The 20,965-nt window shown below is 49.2% G+C and overlaps 2 protein-coding genes across 3 annotated transcripts in view; one reads left to right on the top strand and one right to left on the bottom strand.

The window, feature by feature from the left end:
* The window catches only part of VPS16 (VPS16 core subunit of CORVET and HOPS complexes), a 25,944-nt gene extending 10,676 nt beyond the window's left edge, over window positions 1-15,268 (bottom strand). Inside the window, exon 1 of the mRNA XM_004061715.5 lies at window positions 15,124-15,268. Coding sequence (XP_004061763.1) covers window positions 15,124-15,176 — 53 coding nt within the window. The 5' untranslated portion in view covers window positions 15,177-15,268. The remainder of the gene's footprint in view (window positions 1-15,123) is intronic.
* Window positions 14,772-20,965, top strand: PCED1A (PC-esterase domain containing 1A). 2 transcript variants are annotated; one of them, XM_063702267.1, is made up of 8 exons: window positions 14,772-15,085; window positions 16,019-16,163; window positions 16,679-16,758; window positions 16,868-17,106; window positions 17,204-17,354; window positions 17,472-17,718; window positions 19,965-20,240; window positions 20,570-20,965. In XM_063702267.1, the coding sequence occupies exons 2-8, from the start codon at window positions 16,040-16,042 to the stop codon at window positions 20,815-20,817; spliced, it is 1,365 nt and encodes a 454-aa protein (XP_063558337.1). In that variant the 5' UTR covers window positions 14,772-15,085; window positions 16,019-16,039; the 3' UTR covers window positions 20,818-20,965. The 2 variants fall into 2 exon arrangements, with proteins under 2 accessions (XP_063558337.1, XP_004061765.1); XM_004061717.5 differs by lacking the exon at window positions 14,772-15,085 and adding an exon at window positions 15,260-15,741.

Raw genomic sequence — 20,965 nt, 5'->3', positions numbered from 1 at the left:
TAGTGAGGAAGGCACGTTGAAAGCCAAGACAGGCCAAAAGCTAGGCCTCGTGTGCCAGTTAGCCAACTTGTGAATGCAGAGGAAAAGTTCTTGAAGGAAATTAAAAGTGCTACTCCAGTGAACACAGGAATGATAAGAAAGCAAAGTAGCCTTTTTGCTGGTAAGGAGAAAGTTTTAGTGAACTATGTATAAGATCACAACATTCCCTTACGCCAAAGCCTAATTCAGAGCAAGGCCCTAACTCTTAAATTCTATAAAGGCTGAGACAGGTGAGCAAGCTGCAGAAGTTTGAAATTAGCAGAGGTTTGTTCATGAGGTTTAAGGGAAAAAACCATCTCTGTAATATAAAAGCACAAGGTAAAGCAGCAAGTGCTGACAAAGAAGCTGCAGCAAGTTATCCAGAAGATCTAGCGAAGATCATTGACAAAGGTGGTTGGCTAAACAACAGATTTTCAATGTAGACAAAACAGTCTTATATTAGAAGAAGATGCCATCTAGACCTTTCATAGCTAGAAAGAAGTCAACACCTGGCTTCAAAGCGTGTAAGGACAGGGCTGACACTCTTGTTGGGGCCTAATGCAGCTAGTGACTTTAAGTTGAGAACAGTGCTCATTTACCATTCTGAAAATCCTAGGACCCTTAAGAATTATGCTAAATCTACTCTATCTGTGCTCTAGAAACGGGATAACAAAGCCTAGATGACAGCACATTGTTTACAGCATGGTTTACTAAACGTTTTAAGCCCACTGCTGAGACCCACTGCTCAAAAAAAAAAAAAACAAGATTCCTTTAAAAACATTACTGCTCATTGGCCAGGCGCGGTGGCTTATGCCTGTAATCCCAGCACTTTGGAAGGCCGAGGCAGGCAGTTCACAAGGTCAGGAGTTGAGACCAGCCTGGCCAATATGGTGAAACCCCGCCTCTACTAAAAATACAAAAATTAGCCGGGCATGGTGGCATGCGCCTGTGGTCCCAGCTACTCAGGAGACTGAGGCAGAGGAGTCACTTGAACCCAGGAGGCGGAGGTTGCGGTGAGCCGAGATTGCACCACTGCACTCCAGCCTGGGTGACACAGCGAGATTCCATCTCACAAAAAAAAAAAAAAAAAATTTACTGCTCATTGACAACGTATCTGGTCCCCCAAAAACTCTGATGGAGATGTACAAGGAGATTAATGTTGTCTTTATGCCTTCTAACACAACATCCATTGTGCAGCTCATGGATCAAGGAAAGAGTGATTTCAATTTTCTTTTTCTTTTTTCTTTCTTCCTTTTTTTTTTTTTTGAGATGGAGTCTCACTCTGTTGCCCAGGCTGGAGTGCAATGGTGCAATCTCAGCTCAACGCAACCTCCACCTCCCGGGTTCAAGCAATTATCCTGCCTTGGCCTCCTGAGTAGCTGGGACTACAGGCATGCACCACCATGCCCAGCTAATTTTTCTATTTCTTTAGTAGAGACAGGGTTTCACCGTGTTGGCCAGGCTGGTCTCGAACTCCTGACCTCAAGTGATTCACCTGCCTCAGCCTCCCAAAGTGTTGGGATTACAGATGTGAGCCACCACGCCCGGCCTCAATTTTCAAGTCTTATATAAGAAATACATTTTTTTCTTTCTCTCTCTCGTTTTTTTGTTTTGTTTTGTTTTGTTTTTAGAAAGACATTGTCTTGCTCTGTTGCCCAGGATGGAGTGCAGTGATGTGATCATGGCTCACTGTAGCCTTGAAGCCTCAAACTCCTGGACTCAAGTGATGCTCCAACCTCAGCCTCCTGAGTAGCTGGGACTACTGGCGCATGCTAGTGCACTTGGCTAAAAAATGTGGGTGTGTGTGTATGTGTGTGTGTGTGTGTGTGTAGAGACGGGGTCTCTGTTGCCAGGCTGGTCTTGAAATCCTGGCCTCGAGTGATTCTTACACCTTGGCCTCCCAAAGTGCTGGGATTACAGGTGTGCACGACCGTGCTTGGCCTAGAAATACATTTTATAAGGCTATAGCTGCCATAGCTAGTAATTTCTCTGATGGATCTGGACAAAATTGAAAGCCTGGAAAGGTTTTCAGTGGTGCAATCTCAGCTGGAAAGGAGTCACCATTGTAGATGCCATTAAGAACACTTATGATTCATGGCTGGGCACGGTGGCTCACACCTGTAATCCCAGCATTTTGGGAGGCTGAGGCAGGCAGATCGCCTGAGGTCAGGAGTTCAAGACCAGCCTGGCCAACACGGTGAAACCCTGTCTCTACTAAAAGTATAAAAATTAGCCAGGTGTGGTGGCGGGTGCCTGTAATCCCAGCTAATCAGTAAGCTGAGGCAGGAGAATCGCTTGAACCCGGGAGACGGAGGTTGCAGTGAGCCGAGATCATGCCACTGCACTCCAGCCTGGGCGACAGAATGAGACTTCGTCCCAAAAAATAAAAAAAATAAAATAAAATACTCTTATGATTCATGAGAGGAGGTCAAAATATCAAAATTAACAGGAGTTTGGAAGAAGTTGGTTCCAATCCTCATGGATGACTTTGAGGGGTTCAAGACTTCAGTAGAAGAAGTCTCTGCAGATGCAGTGGAAATAGCAAGAGAATCAGAATTAGAAGTGAGGCCTGAAGATGTGACTGAATTGCTTCAATCTCAGCACTTGAACAAATAAGGATTTGCTTCTTATGGATGAGCAAAGAAAGTGGGTTTTGTTGTTGTTGTTGTTGTTGTTTGTTTGTTTTGAGACAGAGTCTTGCTCTGTCACCCAGGCTGGAGTGCAGTGGCATGATCTCGGCTCACTGCAATGTCTGCCTCCCAGGTTCAAGCAATTCTCCTGCCTAGGCTTCCTGTAGCTGGGATTGCAGGCACCCAGCACCACACCCAGCTAATTTTTGTATTTTTAGTAGAGACAGGGTTTCACCATGTTGGCCAGGCTGGTTTTGAACTCCTGGCCTCAAGTGCTCCGCCCAACTTGGCCTCCTAAAATGCTGGGACTATAGGTGTGCGCCACCATGCCCGGCTGAAAGTGGTTTCTTGAGATGGCATCTACTATTGTGAACACTGTTGAAATGACAACAAAGGATTCGGAGTATTACATATACTTAGTTAATAAAGCAGCGGCGTGGTTTGAAAGGATTAACTCCAATTTTGAAAGTTCTACTGTGGATAAAATGCTATCAGACAGCATTGCATGCTACCGAGAAATCTTTCATGAAAGGAAGAGCCCACTGTTGTGGCAACTTCATTGTTGTTTTAAGAAATTATGATAGCCACCCTAACCTTCAGCAACCACAACTCAGATTAATTAGTAGTCATCACCATTGAGGCAAGACCCTCCACCAGCACAAATACTACACGTTGCTTAAGACTCTGGTAATCACTAGCATATTTTAGCAATAAAGTATTTTTAAGTTACGTACTTTTGTTTAGACATAATGCTATTGCACACCTAATATACTACAGTATACTGTAAACATAAAACTTTTATATGGACTGGGAAACCAAAAAAATTCATGTGACGTGTTTTGCAATATTCATTCTATTGTTGTAGTCTGGAACTGAACCCATAATATCTCCAAAGCATGTCTGTATATACTTTGGCATTATTTGAATTTACAACCCATATGCATTTCTTTTGACATTCTATAACTAAAATCATTGGGTGAAAAAACATCTGATAGGAAAATAGATATTCATACAAATCTAGCATGCCAGTTATCAACGCATTGCCTCTCAGCTCCAAATTCACCCTTTAACCCATGTTCTGTGGTAATGGTCAGCATTCCTTTAAACATTTCTCCTTTATAGTGAGCATGTTAAGCTTTCTCAGCAGAGGGCGCTGGAAGGACACTGCACTAGGAAGGGGCCCTCCTGTGCTTCCAGGGTTGGTGGTCAGCCAGCAGTCAGGGTGTGAGAATATCTAGTACTGCTCCGCCCCAGCCACGCATCCGCAAAGCATGGTCCCTCAGCAACATCGCAGCACTTTCCGGATCACCTTCTCAAGCCGTCTGGACAGACGCTGCACTCCAGGCTTCCTGCCCACACCAGGTCCCCACTTCCTCTCTATACCAAGATGCCTGGCCACTGGCTGCATCCTGCCTGTGCACTAGTGTTTCCACCAATGTCCTCTGCACACCTGTACACCCAGCCACAGGTTTTCTGAGACAGCGCCTCGCTCTGTCGCCCAGGCTGTAGTACAGTGGCACGATCTCGGCTCCTGCAAGCTCCGCCTCCCGACTTCACGCCATCCTCCTACCTCAGCCTCCCGAGTAGCTGAGACTACAGGAGCCTGCCATCACGCCCAGCTAATTTTTTTTGTATTTTTAGTAGAGACGGGGTTTCACCGTGTTAGCCAGGATGGTCTCGATCTCCTGACCTTGTGTTCTGCCTGCCTCGGCTTCCCAAAGTGTTGGGATTACAGGCGTGAGCCACCTCGCCCAGCCTGTGTGTTTTTTTTTGTTTTTTTTTTTTTGAGACGGAGTTTTGCTCTTGTTGCCCAGGCTGGAGTGCAATGGAGCAATACCGGCTCACTGCAACCTCTGCCTCCCAGGTTCCAGCAATTCTCCTGCCTCAGCCTCCCAAGTAGCTGGGATTACAGGCATGCACCACCATGCCCAGCTAATTTTGTAGTTTTAGTAGAGATGGAGTTTCACCATGTTGGCCAGGCTGGTCTCAAACTGGTATCGTTAGTAGAGACGGGGTTTCTCATGTTGGTCAGGCTGATCTCGAACCCCCAACCTCAGGTGATCTGCCCACCTCTGCCTCCCAAAGTGTTAGGATTACAGGCGTAAGCCACCATGCCTGGCCTACCTTGCCATATTGACACTGTGTGTTGCAGGCTTCCTGCCTGCACCAGCACTCCCATTCACACCATACACCTAACACCCCAGGCTAAGAGTTGCAGCTTGCCTACGTCTTTATATCCCTTGTAGCCCCAGAGGGTTGCTTCTTGCTTGTCTGATATTATAGACCAGCTCTAACCTGGGCAAACCAACTTCTCTGCCATCCAGTGGGCTGCAACTATATTTTTCCAACGAGGTCTGAACCCTAGCCTGAAGACAGGCTCCCTCTTCCAAGTTTGTCATTCCTTGGGTACTCTTCCTTGGCCCCAGGCTATCATAAAATTTTCTTATATCTCATACTCTTTTTCTTTTTTTTTTTTTTTTTGGAGACAGTCTTACTCTATCGCCCAGCTACAGTGTAGTGGTGTGATTGGCTCACTGTAGCCATGACCTCCCAGGGCTCAGGTGACTCTCCCACCTCAGCCTCCTGAGTAGCTGGGACTACAAGTGTGCACCACCATGCCCAGCTGTTTTTTTTTTTTTTTTTTTTTTGTAGAGATGGGGTTTCACCATGTTGCCCAGGCTGGTCTCAAACTCCTGGGCTTGTGTGATCTGCCTGCCACGGCCTCCCAAAGTATTGGGATTACAGGTGTGAGCCACCATGTCCAACCATATCATATACTCCTTTATCACAGTTAAATAATTTTTTTCTTTTTCTTTTTCTTTTCTTTGGAGATGGCGTCTCGCTCTGTTGCCAGGCTGGAGTACAGTGGCAAAATCTCGGCTAACTGCAACCTCCACCTCCCAGGTTCAAGCGATTCTCCTGCCTCAGCCTCCCAAGTAGCTGGAACTACAGGTGCACACCACCACACCCAGATAATTTTTGTATTTTTATCAGAGACGGGGTTTCACCACGTTGGCCAGATAGTCTCGATTTCTTGACCTCATGATCCGCTCGCCTCGGCCTCTCAAAGTGCTGGGATTACAGGCATGAGCCACTGCATCCGGACTTTTTGTTTTGTTTTGTTTTTTGAGACAAGAGTTTTGCTCTTGTTGCCCAGGCTGGAGTGCAGTGGTACGATCTGGGCTCACTGCAACCTCTGCCTCCAAGGTTCAAGGAGTTCTCCTGCCTCATCCTCCCAAGTAGCTGGGGATTACAGGCGCCCGCCACCACGCCTGGCTAATTTTTTGTATTTTTATTAGAGATGGGGTTTCGCCATGTTGGCCAGGCTGGTCTCGAACTCCTGACCCCAGCTGACCCACCAGCATTGGTATCCCCAAGTGTTGGGATTACAGGCATGAGCCCCCACACCAGGCCAATAATTCTTTATATTAAACTTTCCATGTTAAGTCTTCTGACTGGACCCAGACTGGTACAGACTTGGTATAGAAGGAATAGTCCCAGAAGACAGACCCGCTAAAGATGGGATTTCAGAACTGGCTTGGTGTTGAGCTCTTTGTCAATGGAAAACTGATGCTATAACCCATTGTATGCACTTGCATCACAATTCATCAAGCCTGCAGTTTACTGTGGTGAAATGGTAACTGAAACATGTGCTGTAGGAGTGACTTCTATATTTGCCAGTGTGGCAGTAATGATGACTTTATAGATGGTGGCATGGGATGGATTGTTTTGAGTGCACTTGAACATTTACAAAGAGAAAGTGATCTCAGGTCTGTTAACACTCAGCTTGAGTCATGCTCTGAGAAGCAGAAGTCTTCTCTAACAGCACCGCCCCCCCCCAAAAAAAAATCTTATTTCAACCGGATGCAGTAGCTCACATCTGTAATCTCAGCGTTTTGGGAGGCAGAGGCGGGCAGATCACCTGAGGTCAGGAGTTCAAGACCAGCCTGGCCAACATGGAGAAACCTGTCTTTACTAAAAATACAAAATTAGCTGGGCGTGGTGGCGCATGCCTGTAATCCCAGCTACTCAGGAGGCTGACACAAAAGAATCGCTTGAACCCAGGAGGCAGAGGTTGCAGTGAGCCAAAATCGTGCCATTGCACTACAGTCTGGACAATAAGAGCAAAACTCCGCCTCAAAAAAAAAAAAAAAAAAAAAAGAATCTTATTCCTTGTAGCCACATAGCTGCTATTGCTGAAAATCAAACACAAATTTGTGTGAGTTGTTGAATTACAACAGTTGAATTCCCCCAACACACCATTTCTCATGTGAAAATTAGGGTACTGATAGGAAACAATGAGGTCCTGAAACTTGGAAGAGGGATATCTGGTTAGATCCACATGAAACTGACAATCTTGAACTCCCAGGTCATTCTGAGCTTCCCTTACCAGAGGGAAGCCTTCCTGTCTCCAAGGAGACTAGCTTTTCCTTGAAAGCCCTGCTAACCTAACTTGGGGTAGCTGTCTTAGAAGCCTCCCAATCCACGTAATGCTGCCAATAGCAAAGACAATACGTGACCCCAATATGGCACCATTCCCGGAGGAACCAGCCTACAAGTTGATTATATTAGGTCTCTTCCATTTCAGAGAGGGCAATGACTTATCCCCACTGGAACAGATATGTATTCTGAATGTGGATTTGCCTTTCCTGTCTGCAATGTGTTTTCCAGCACCCACCATCTGTGGATTTACAGAATGCTCTATCCAGCATTGTGGCATTCTGCAAAGCACTGCAGCTAATCAAGGACCTCATTTCATAGCAAAGAAAGGTAGCAGTGGGCTCACAGCCATGGGATCAACTGGCCTCACCCTATACCCCATCACTCACAAGTGGCTGACCTAAATTTACTGACAACTTGGTTATAGCACCAATTGCAAGACAATGTCCTTAAAAGGGTGGGGTTCTTTCTTATAAGATGCAGCCTAGGCTTTTAATCAGAGATGATTATATGGTGTTATCTCCTCCATTTGGGGCCTAGATTCAAGAGGTGGAAGTGGGAGTGGCTCCGCTATTACACCTGATAACAACCTTACAAAAATGTTGCTTCAGACAGGCATGGTGGCTCACACTTGTAATCCCAGCACTTTGAGAGGCTGAGGTGGGTGGATCACCTGAGCCCAAGAGGTCGAGGCTGCAGTGAACCAAGACTGCACCACTGCACTCCAGCCTGAGTGATAGAGTGAGACTTTGTCTCTAAAAAATTAAAATTAAAAATAAAAAATAAATAGAAGTAGAGCCCTTGTGGTGAGTGAATGCAGGCTGACTCCATATAATAGGATTGTGAGACCCCAGTTGGGTTTGGTGCCTGTGGACGTGTAGCAGTCCCAATCTGCCTGCTACGTGAACCTCATGGCAGTGCTCATCAGCCTGGGTACATGTACAGAGGTGGTGAGAGGCTGGTGCACTGGAAGGTGGTTCCGCACCATGCAGGGGTAACCAAAGGACAAAGGATCAAGGTTGCTAGGGAAAGGGCAAGAAAAAAACTGAAGCAACTGACTGTGGCTGTACTCTAAGGTGGGCAGAGAGGGAAACATCTACAAAAGGGGGTTCTGCATGTAGACACCAAGAGAACAGAGGGCTCCATGAATGAGGATCCTGAGGAGGCTGAAGGATGGGTATATCATGGGGAGGTATTAGAGTATCGGTGCAGACAAGAGCTTATGGTAAGAGAGGGGGCGGGGCCGGGCGCGGTGGCTCACGCCTGTAATCCCAGCACTTCGGGAGGCCGAGACAGGTGGATCATGAGGTCAGGAGATCAAGACCATCCTGGCCAACATGGTGAAACCTCGTCTCTACTAAAAATACAAAAATTAGCTGGGTGTGGTGGCGCATGCCTGTAATCCCAGCTACTCGGGAAGCTGAGGAAGGAGATTTGCTTGAATCCGGAAGGCGGAGGTTGCAGTGAGCCGAGATCATGCCATTGCACTCCAGCCTGGCGACAGAACAAGAGTCCGTCTTAAAAAAAAAAAAAAAAAATAGAGGGGGCAGTTTGATTTTAGCATTTCAGAGGTAGAGCAGTTCTGGATGAGCACAAGGGTGGGATGGGATCCAGGGAGGGGGTGGGTGAGATGGATAAAATCACTTGAGTAGAGGTCATAGAACCATGAAGCCAGGTGGCCACTTAAGTCTCCCTAGAAGGTGGCAAGAGCTGGGATGCCTAGGAGGCTGTGGGCTAAAACAACAATCAGGGAGCAGTGCAGTTGGTCAAGGATGTCTGCAGCGACAAAGACCAGGTGGTAGGGAGACACAATGGACCCCCTAAAGGGGTACAAAAGTAAAGGTCAGGGAGTGAAGAGCAATAACGTATGGAACACCTCCTGAAGCCTTAGAGGTAAAGTGGGCTTCTAGAGGACAGTGAGGTGACTCAAACTGTGCCTGGAGGGTAGCACAGGGTACGGATGGGCAGAGTGAAGGGCAGCTTCTCAGAAAAGCCTAAGGGTGAGGACTCTGTGAAGAGAGGCCACACTCTTAGTGAGGAAGGACAGCCCCATGTTTCTGCTCCACTCCTAGGTCCCAGAAGTGGAAATCTCAGCAGCAGTAAATGGACCTTGGAATCGAATCGAATACCAGGAAATCGTTAAACCTAAGGATGTAGTGAGGTACTGGTAGCCTCAATTCCAGTCCCCTGCTGGAAACAGTGAAGAAATTCCTGTGGCAGGGCAGCTGAACTGCTGGAGAAGCATGGTCTACTGGGGTGTGAGAAGACCCGTGAGTGAAAATAGATGATCTCCAGCCTGTCCAAGCTAAGATATCAGACCACTAGGGAGGAAGATGCATGTTAGGTATAATCTGGTTTCCTTGGGGTATAATCCAGTAATTCCCAAATCCCAGGCCCTAAAGAGAGTTCACTGTCACTCCTGCAATCCCTTGTTTCCAGCCTGTCTCAAAAACATATACCACTAAAGAACTCCTGGGCATTGTTGCTGGGAATGTCAAATGGTACATCAGCTGCTATGGAAAAAAGTAAACATAGAATTACCATATGATCCAGCAATTCCACTTCTGGATATATACCCAAAATAATTAAAAGCGGAGTACAGAGGCCGGGTGCAATGGCTTATGCCTGTAATCCCAGCACTTTGGGAGGCCGAGGCAGGCAGATCACCTGAGGTCAGGAGTTCGAAACCAGCCTGGCCAACATGGTGAAACCCCATTTCTACTAAAAATATAAAAATTAGCCAGGCGCAGTGGTGGGTGCCTGTAATCCCAGCTACTTAGGAGGCTGAGGCAGGAGAATCACTTGAACCCGGGAGGCAGACGTTGCAGTGAGCTGGGTTGGCGCCACTGCACTCCAGCCTGGGCGACAGAGCGAGACTCCATCTCAAAAAAAAAAAAAAAAAAAAAAAGCGGAGTACAGAAAATATTGAATAGATATTTGTAGACCCACATTCATAGCAGATTATTCACAATAGCCAAGGGCTACCAGCAACCCAAGTGTCCATGGAAAGATGAAATGGATAAGCAAAATGTGGTATATGCATACAATGGAATATTATTCAGCCTCAAAAAGGAAGAAAATTCTGACACATGCTATAACATGGATAAACCTTGAAGATATTATGCTAAGTGAAATAAGCCAGTCACAGGAAGTAAGTGCTATATGACTCCACTTACATAAGGAGTCTAGAGTAGTCAAATTCTGAGACAGAAAACAGAATGGTGGTTGCCATGGGCTGGAGGGAGGAAGAAATGGGGAGTTGTCTGAAGGTACAGAATTTCAGTTTTGCAAGATGAAAAAGTTCTGGAGACTGGTTGCACAACAACGTGAATATACTTAACACTACTAAAGGGTACACTCAAAAATGGTTAAGAGAGTAAATTTTATATCATGTATATTTAACCACAATTTTTTAAAATGTTCATTTTTTTTTCAGCCTCCCAAGTTGCTGGGATTACATGTGCGTGCCACTACACACAGCTGACTTTTTTGAAAAAAAAGTTCATGTTTATATATCAAAAAAACAAAATGAAACAAAAATATAACTACTTAAATAGTTGCCCTCCCTTCTAAAAATAATTTCAGGAGTATATAATGTATCTTAACTCTCCTTTCTTTTACCATAAGATGCTTCTTAGTACCTGAAACTCAATGTATCTAGAACCAAGCTCACCTCCTTCCCTGCCAAACTCACGCTTCCTTTCTCATGATTTTATTTAAGCCCCAAATCCAAGTCATCCTTGATTCCTTGCTCTCCTTCCTCCCCACCAAGTGCAGTCATTACGAATCTCTTCCACTTTACTTCTAAATCTCTGAGACTGGCCCCTTCTCTCCACCTCCACCATCACCACCCCAGTACTGGCCATCCTCAACTTTTTCCTGTTCTGTTCCATCAGGCTCCTAACCATCTCCCTTGCTTCCATTTTGCTTGTTCCTTCCAACTTTTCCCAGCATTGCCTACAAAAGGAACTTAAAACACACACACACAGACACACACACACACACACACACACACACCCCTTGCAAATCCAATTACATCAACCTTTTGTTAAGATCCTTTAATTGAGGCTTCCCATCGTTCTTCAGATAACGGTGATCTACACGTCCCTGCAGCGTGTGACCCCTACACGAAGGGCATCGACTTCATCCATGTCCTGTTCTTGTTGCCTACAGCACTCCAGCCACACTGGCTCTCTTTAGGTCACTGTGCATGCCTCAGTCCTTCCTGCCTCAAGACTTTTGTGTATATGCTCTTCTCCACCTCCATCCCACTTCATGCACCTAAATCTACTCATCCCCTGGATAGGGTATTATTACTTCTTTCAGAGTGTCTTCTCTACCTTTGACTCCCGGAGTCTGTAACATGTTCTCTTAGGTTATTTGCTACTATACCTCTCTTTATAGTGATTATGATCAAACAAATACTGAGTGATTATCAACTGTCTCGCCTGCTGGCTGTAAGCTCTAGGACGGCAGGCAGAACCCTTCCACATTTGTTTTATCATACTGGCTCAGCCTGCCAAAGGGATGGGACAAATTAATTAATTAGATTAGCCCAAGTTGCATTTTTAGGATTAAAAAAATAGCTTAACTTCTGGAGTCCCATAAGAACTGGTCACCGTTTCTCCTCCTTGCCTTCCCAAATTGAGTGGGTTCTCCAGAATACTACTCCCAATGCAAAAGAATCCTGTCAGGCAGATAGGACTTGAAATGCAATGTCTGCCACCTGTTTTATCATTCATTCACTGACTCAGACATGTATCAAGTCCTGCCTATGTATAAAGCTATGCACACATACGAACAAAACTACTTGCTCTTAAAGCATTTCCATTCTGGTGGAAAAGGTGAAACATGCTCTTATATTTTCCTGTTAACCTGCCCGCCCCCAAAACCCTATTATTTTTAACAGAGGTCTAGAACCTGTTTGGGTTCAAAGCCTGACTCCACTACTCAATAGCTGTGTAACCTGGTCACTAGTTGTATAACCTGGCCTCTCTGTGCCTCGGCTTCCTCATCAGTAAGATGGTACCTACCTCATGGGATGGTAAGGCTTAAGCAAGTTAAAACACATAAAGTACTTAGCATGTTTAGTACATAAGAAAGGCTCAATAGCTGTTAGCAACTTAAAACATAAATATCCTCCCCAGCAAGCCTTAGACCCCTAATCCTTTCTGGCAGTACAGCACAGGTAAGAGTAGGTTAATCATTCAGATTGTGTCTGTGGCATGCACCCAACACATACATTCTTTTAAAACCTTATTAACATGTCAACAAAGCAAAGAGTACATCTGACAAATAAGAGCTCTGTGGTAATGAGGTCAATGTCTGCAGTACTCTTTGATTTAATAAGCCTGGGTAGGCAACAGGTATCTTCAAAATAATAGAAGTAAAGTTGATATTTTAAAAGCGAATGTTGTATCAACTAGCTAGTGTGTAAATACTAAATGACATGGCTACCTTGGTCAGCTGAAATTCCTTCTCCACAGAAACAAGTTGAAATCATTTCCTACTGAATTTATGGATTTTTAATGAAGTTTTTGCAATTTTTTCATATTGCACAGGCATATTTCTTTTTCTTTTTTTTTCCCCCCAAGACGGAGTCTTGCTCTGTTGCCCAGGCTGGAGTACAGTGGTGCGATCTTGGCTCACCGCAACCTCCGCCTCCCAGGTTCAAGCAATTCTCCTGCCTCAGCTTCCCGAGTAGCTGGGATTATAGGCGTGTGCCACCACGCCCGGCAAATTTTTGTATTTCTAGTAGAGACGGGGTTTCATCATGTTGGCCAGGCTGATCTCGAACTCTTGACTTCGTGATCTGCCTGCCTCGGCCTCCCAAAGTGCTGGGATTACAGGCGTGAGCCACCGCGCTCGGCCAATTGCACAGGCATATTTCTAAGAGAGAATTATAAATAAACAACAAATGCAACAGGTCTCTAAAAACTGCCACAGGGCACTTGTCCATCTAGGAAGTATATCACATTAGGTACCAAAAATTACATTTAAAAGTTTTAATATGTCAATGAGAATGGTATACGGTTTCATTAGCACAAACAAATGTCTTCTATTTAAGTAAGACCCCCATGCAATGTCTTTGTGATCTTTACTTGCAATCCATAACATATATCTATCTATATATACATAGATACATCTATATATCTATCTATATATATCGATACATCTATATATATATCGATACATCTATATATATATCTCTATCTATCTATAGATAGATAGATAGATCTATCTATCTATAGACGGAGTCTCACTCTGTTGCCTGGACTAGAATGCAATGACGCTATCTCGGCTCACTGCAACCTCCGCCTCCCAGGTTCAAGTGATTCTCCTGCCTCAGCCTCCCAAGTAGCTAGGATGGCAGGGCAGCAGCACCTGCCATTATGCCCGGCTAATTTTTGTAGAGACAGGGTTTGACCATGTTGGTTAGGCTGGTCTCAAACTCCTGGCCTCAGGTGATTCGCCCACCTCGGCCTCCCAAAGTGCTGGGATTACAGGCATGAGCCACTGCGCCTGGCCTAAAATAATATTTTTAATTTTTCAGAGGGAGTATGCTATGTTGCCCAGGCTGGAGTGCAGTGGTTATTCACAGGTTCTATCATCGGTCCCTACACCCTCAAACTTCTGGGCTCCAGTGATCCTCCTAACTCAGCCTCTCCAGTACCTGGGACTATAGGAACATGCCACAAAGCTCGGCCCAGTAAAATATTTTTAAAAAACTTTAACGGGCAATTATTGCATAGCAAGCACTGTTCTAAATATGCACTGGTGATAAAGAGAAGCAAGAAACATGCTTTTGGCCGGGCTCAGTGGTTCACGCCTGTAATCCCAGTACTTTGGGAGGCCAAGGTGGATAGATTGCTTAAGGTCAGAAGTTCAAGACCAGCCTGGCCACCATGGTGAAACCCCACCTCTAGCAAAAAATACAAAAATTAGCCGGGCGTGGTGACAGGGGCCTGCAGTCTCAGCCACTCGGGAGGCTGAGGCAGGAGAATCCCTTGAACCCGGGAGGCGGAGGTTGCAGTGAGCCGAGTGCCCCTGCACTCCAGCCTGGGCAACAGAGGAAGACTCTGTCAAAAAAAAAAAAAAAAAATGCTTTCAGCCCTGAAGGAGCCTGGTTTAGCAGAAGAAACCTATACAAATGTCGCCTAAATATACAAATAGGCCATACCTAACAGACCCTAGCACTGGGCCCAGTGAGGCCCACAGCATTCTATTGGGGGAGAATCAGGCACAGTTTTAGAAAGAACCCTTGAACTAAGTCCTGAAGGATGTGCAAAATTCTTCAGTGAGATAAAGAGAGAAATGGCAGTATCCACAGAAACTGCAGACTGGTTAGGGCCTTGTAATTCTGCGCAGCTGGAACGCAAGATTTGGGTAGGAGAGCGGTAGATGAGGTTGGAGAGACAAACGGGCTGCCTTATAGATAGACGTTCCACTAGAAGTTCGTAGTTTTTCCTATTAGGGAAGCTATGGGAAAATCCTAATCTGGGTAACGATGTAACGGGTTTACACTTTAGAAAAATCCGTGGTTTAGGACTCTACAACTCCCATGGGCGGGCTGCCCTAACCCAGGGGTTCCCACTTCCGCTGTTCCGGGATTCACGGACGACTCGCCCCCTTTTCCCAGCCTTGGTCAGCACTGTTACCCCGCCCGCCGTGCGATCCCGCCCCCCTCGGAGCGCCCCTGTGGTCTGACTTCAGCAGCACTTTCCGGCAGGAGACTGGGCACTCGCTGTCACCCGCGAGCTGCCTCCCTCAGCGAGATCTGAGCATCTTTCCGGAGGCTAACAGACCTGGGCTTCGGGGTGACCACTGTGCTTGCCTCAGTTTCCTTTTCTGGAGCAGGGGAAGGCCCGGCTCCCTGCCCAAAGGCGGCTGTGCGCTAAGTGGCAGACGCTCTGGGAGAGCCGGCGCGGGGCGGACCCCAGCGCCAGTAGTGACGGGGGTGAACGCCGCCGGGAGACTCCAGCCGGCGGGCGAGCAGGGTAAGCCAGGCCGTGGGCGGGAGGGCGGGGCAGCTCACCGGTAAAAGGCAGAGTCCCCGAGTGGGTTCCAGTTCGCCGTGTAGCAGTCCATGGCTGGTGCAGACGGCAGCTGGGAAGCACCGAGGGGACACCCACCTACAGCGGGCTCCAGGCTGGCACTTCCGCTTCCGCCCGTCCGGGTCACGTGGCGAGGCCGCCGCCGCGGCCATCACCACTGTGGGCAGCCTCACTTGGCCGCCGCTGCCGCGACCCCAGCCCGTACCTGGGCTTCGCGCCCGCCAGGTGGGCCCAGCCCTGGCTCCTGCGCCCTGTGGCGGCCACCTCCATCGCCTTGCTTTCCCTTCGGGCACTGGGGGTCGCTCAGGGCGGGACATGGGTGAACGGAAGTGGAAGCTGTGAGCGTCGCAGCCCGAGGCGCCGAGGCCTGAGGCGCCGTCGGGGCCACCGCGACGCTCGCATGGAGAGCGCTGGGCGCTGGGCTGTGCACCGACGGCTAACCTGGACCCACGGTCTCTGCGGGGCGGGAGCTTTGCAGAACCGACTGGCCGACTGGGGCGCGGGAACATGAGGCTTGGCGAGGAGCCCGCTGCGGGCCAGGCGCGCGGTGCGCAGCCATACCCGGGTCGCGGGTGAACACCGCGGAGCCCCGGGACTTGGTAATTGGCGCGAGCGGGTGCGCGCATGCGCGGGACGGCGGCGGGCACGTGGCGAGGCGCAGGGCGGCGCCGCACGGGAAGCTCCCCAGTGCCCTGGAGGCCTGCTGGCTGGACGACCCCCTGCCTCTGGTACCAAGTGTGACCAAGGCTGGCGCCACCATGGCTCTGCTGCCGTCACCTCCTCCCTTTAGCACTGAGCAGCCCCGGAGGGGCTAGCCCTGAGGCTGACCTGCCCAGAGTCCCCACCATCGCGCTGCTTAGTGGCCTCTCCCTGCAGCCTGTCGTTGCTGGTGGCGGCATGGTCTTCTGTCTGTCGAGCGAGGAGCCGCGCCGCCCGCTGCGAAGCGACATGGTCCACTTCCAGGCCTCGGAAGTCCAGCAGCTGCTACACAACAAGTTCGTGGTCATCTTGGGGGACTCCAGTGAGTGCCTCTTCTAGGGTGACGCTTCCAGTCCCACACCTTGCAGCCCGTTCAGTGTGTCTGGACCATTTGTTTCCATCTCACATCTCTTGTCTGTCTTCTGGTCTGTTCTCGTCCAGTAGGTTTTCTCTTTTTATGTCCCACACATCTTCCACAGGAGTCTGACAGGTGTAATAACCTGTGCACTTTTTAGCCCATCCTTGCTCAGCATTTCTCTCCCTGACAGCTCCCCATAATTTCCATCACGAAAGCGTTGCATTGTGTAGTGTGTCTCCTGGGTGACTTGGCCGACTTAATTTCTGCCAGGTGATCTTGGGTCACTGTATACTGCTGGCCAGGAGGCACACAGAACAGAGGCAATGCCAGGACTTTTTAACCTCATCTTTTCTCCTGCGTCTAAGTCAACCACAGAGCTGGTGTGGCACCTCAGCCCTGGGAAAATGGGGTCCTGGACTTGGAAGGAGCTGGGGCAGGCTGAGGTCTGCCTCAGCCTTGGGATCTCTGTCTCCTCCCAGTTCAGAGGGCTGTGTACAAGGACCTGGTGCTCTTGCTCCAGAAAGACTCACTGCTCACAGCTGCCCAGCTGAAAGCCAAGGTGAGGGAAGCTTGGTGGCCATGTCAGTGGTGGGTGGGCACAGACCCTGGCCTGGCAGGGTTCTCCTCCCTGGCATGGGTCTGACCAGTAGGGTGGGGGGGGTGGGTAGGGGGAGCTGAGCTTTGAACAGGACCAGCTGGTGGCTGGGGGCCAGCTGGGCGAGCTGCACAACGGGACACAGTATCGTGAGGTCCGCCAGTTCTGCTCGGGCTCTGGCCACCACCTTGTGCGCTTCTACTTCCTCACTCGTGTTTACTCCGAGTACCTTGAGGATGTTCTGGAAGAGCTGACATATGGACCTGCCCCGGACCTGGTGATCATCAACTCCTGCCTCTGGGATCTCTCCAGGTTGGGGCGAGGGAAAGGGAAATACTGGTTGGGGCTGGAAGTATGGCTGAGGCAGTCCACCCTTGTGTTCTTGCCCACCCTGTGTGTTATCCAACAGATATGGTCGCTGCTCAATGGAGAGCTACCGGGAGAACCTGGAGCGGGTGTTTGTGCGCATGGACCAAGTATTGCCAGACTCCTGCCTGCTGGTGTGGAACATGGCGATGCCCCTCGGGGAACGTATCACTGGGGGTTTCCTCCTGCCAGAGGCAAGTGACTGAGGCCCATCAGGACAAGAGATGGGATAGCAGGCCGGTAGATAGGACACCCTGCTTTCAGACCCTGCTGCGTTCTGTGGCTCTTAGAGGCTGCACTTTCTCACTTAGCTCCAGCCCCTGGCAGGCTCCCTGCGGCGGGATGTGGTTGAAGGGAACTTCTACAGTGCTACGCTGGCTGGGGACCACTGCTTTGATGTTCTAGACCTCCACTTTCACTTCCGGCATGCAGTACAGCACCGTCATCGGGATGGTGTTCACTGGGACCAGCATGCGCACCGCCACCTCTCACACCTGCTTCTGACCCATGTGGCTGACGCCTGGGGTGTGGAGCTGCCCAAGCGTGGCTATCCCCCTGGTGAGCCCTACCATAATTGGGGGGGTAGTGATGCACTGGGGCCCTCAGAGGACAGGGCTCAGAAACAGAATGGGACGCAGCCACTCAAGGGAAGTAGAGGTCCCTTGAAGGACTCCTGTGGCTTCTGCATGCACCTTCCTCAACCCCTGAGGAGGGTTAGATCATCGGAGCAATATTCTTGTCCAAGTTCCAGTTTTCTACAGTCTGGCTGTGTAGTCATTTCTGTGTGCTTGAAGGAGCTTGTACAAGTATTGACCACATAAGGCAGCATGTTGCAAGAGTCCTACCCAACAGATTAACAGGAAAGAAATGGGGCATGGGTGTGAGGAGTGGAAAGACAGGGAGGAAGGGCCATCCAGGCAGTGTGGCAGAAGCAAAGAAGCCCACAGCTGGGGGGCGGGGGTGCAGTCAACTGGCAGGGTGTGGAACAGGGATGTTGCATCAGGAAGGCCAGCCTTATGGACTTGGGCTCAATGGACAGTGTTCCATAGGCTTCTTAGTTCAGCCTCAGAGTCCCACTGTGACTGGTGCAGCTTGGTGTAGCTCTCCTCTGGCCCCATCTCTGGGCCTTTGGTGGAGGCTTCTGAGGGCCCCACTCCCCCTTGTTTTGAGGCACTGCTCCCCATCACATCTCAACTGTAACACTCTGCTGCAGAACCTCCGTTTCCATGTCAACACCCTAGTCCCTGCATGCACACAAAGAGGGCACCATGGCTGATTGTCTCCATGGCTGCTTCTCCCCTGCATCGTGTCCTTAAAGGGCAAGTTTCCTGCTGCACTTGTTGACGACTCACCCCTTTCAGCCCCAGTGTCCAGCACAATTTCCCTGTACACAGTATCAACAGAATTGTATTTGTTGAATGGGAGGCACGAGTCATGTTAGAAGGCCGATTATGGCAGCACAAGAGGATGTGGGGGCACAGAGAGTCCAGGAATATCATAGAGACAGACCTGTAACACTTGGTAGCCAGGAGTTGGAGCATCAGGGAGGTGAATACAGATTTTGGTTAAACATCCCCATTTTCTTTTTTTTTTTTTTTTTTTTTTTTTTTTTTTTTTTTTTGAGACGGAGTCTCGCTCTGTCGCCCAGGCTGGACTGCAGTGGCGCGATCTCGGCTCACTGCAAGCTCCGCCTCCTGGGTTCACGCCATTCTCCTGCCTCAGCCTCCCGAGTAGCTGGGACTACAGGCGCCCGCCACCACGCCCGGCTAATTTTTAGTATTTTTTAGTAGAGACGGGGTTTCACCGTGTTAGCCAGGATGGTCTCAATCTCCTGACCTCATGATCCACCCGCCTCGGCCTCCCAAAGTGCTGGGATTACAGGCGTGAGCCACCGCGCCCGGCCCCCATTTTCTTGTTTAGATGTAATAATTGATCCCCAGCAAATGATAGGATGCCCTGAAGGTTGTAAGGCTAGTTTTGATGGCTTAGGCCTTTGAAATCCAATTTGGAGCTACAGAAGTTAGGGCCATGAAAAGGGAGAGTTGGTTGGGGTGGAAGGATGAGTTGGTGAGTTTGATCACAGCAGATTGATTTGAGGTACTTTGGAAATACAGAGTAGATTTGCAGTCATTGGTACCCAGCAGAGAGATTAAAACTGAGGGCACAGTGGGAGCTGTGAGGGAGACAGAACGATGCTCATGCTTTGGATTGGCAGGAAAGAGGGGCTATGGCAGAAACAAAAGGAGATGAGGGCAGGGGCACTTTTAGGAAGGACTGAGGCTGCTGGCAGTGTCACATGACTGTTGAGAAGAAGGGAATTTGTTAGCAAGTGGTTACATTTAGTAGGAAAAGTATTGAGGGCATGGGTTTGGATTAAAGGAGGGAGTGAGCAATTGAGGAGGAAGTGGAAATTGGGCAAAACATTCCTTTTGGAAGTTTGGATGGTAAAAGGAAGTTGTTGGGGAAGGGAATAACAGGATCTTTATGTTTGGCTTATTTACTGGTCTATGGGGAGGAGGTGGGCGAGGAAAAAGCTAGATACAAGACCTGGGCAAACAAAGAAGGCTCTGGAGGGAAGTGTGAGGTTAGAACAAAGGTAGGTCTGAGAGGTAAGAGAGAAGGAACACACTTTGGGCTTGGCCTGAAATGAGAGGGAATGAGGAAAACTGGGTAGAGGGCAAGGATGCGCCAGCCTGGTGGCTCTGCTCTCCAAGAGGAAGGAATAGAGCTTTAGAAGTGTGGATGGCCAGAGTTCAGGGCAGCCTGGCTCCCAAGCCTACCTAAAACAACCATCCCATTCCTAGACCCGTGGATTGAGGACTGGGCAGAGATGAATCATCCATTCCAGGGAAGCCATAGGCAGACCCCAGACTTCGGGGAGCACCTGGCCTTGCTCCCACCCCCACCTTCTTCTTTGCCTCCTCCCATGCCTTTTCCCTACCCGCTTCCTCAGCCCTCGCCACCTCCCCTCTTCCCACCCCTGCCCCAGGATACCCCTTTTTTCCCAGGCCAGCCCTTCCCACCCCATGAATTCTTCAACTATAATCCAGTGGAGGACTTCTCGATGCCACCCCACTTAGGTAGGTGCTTCTGCAGCTCCCCCACCCTCTTGTACCTCCCCTTACCCAGCCTCCTATGCCTAGGTGAGCTGAGAGGAGTTGGGTAGCTCCTTGTGCCCCTAGCACTGGGTTTGGTCACAGCAGTCCCTGAGTCTGAAACATCATCTGTAGGTTCATTAATCAGCTCACTGGTTGTCACTGTTTCACCGTCTGAAGGTAGGGGAAGGGCTATCCCTTTTTTGTAGATAGGGAAACAGAGAAGCTCACCTGGAGGACAAGAGTTGCTTGAAGGCAGAGCTGCACTCACTCTGGCCAGAAGCCTGCTCTTATAATGACTGGTTCTTTTGTAGGATGTGGCCCTGGAGTGAACTTTGTGCCTGGCCCTCTGCCACCTCCAATCCCTGGCCCTAATCCCCATGGTCAGCACTGGGGCCCAGTGGTCCACCGGGGGATGTCACGCTATGTTCCTAACAGCCCCTACCATGTGCGGAGAATGGGGGGGCCCTGCAGGCAGCGGCTCAGACACTCAGAGAGACTGATCCACACATACAAACTGGACAGACGGCCTCCTGCCCATTCGGGGACATGGCCTGGGTAGACTGGATCTTGGGCTGGGACTGGATGTGCCAATGGCCCTGCAGGGCCTGCCTGGCACCTCAGGTACTGGGCTAGGGTGTCTGCTATGCCTGGTATTGTTCTTGTCCATTGCTGTCACCAATAAAGGCATGGAAGAACAGAGTGACAAA

This window comes from Gorilla gorilla, chromosome 21 (genome assembly GCF_029281585.2).
Source record: "Gorilla gorilla gorilla isolate KB3781 chromosome 21, NHGRI_mGorGor1-v2.1_pri, whole genome shotgun sequence".
Lineage (NCBI taxonomy): Eukaryota > Metazoa > Chordata > Mammalia > Primates > Hominidae > Gorilla > Gorilla gorilla.
This window is presented reverse-complemented; position numbering and strand designations above follow the sequence as displayed.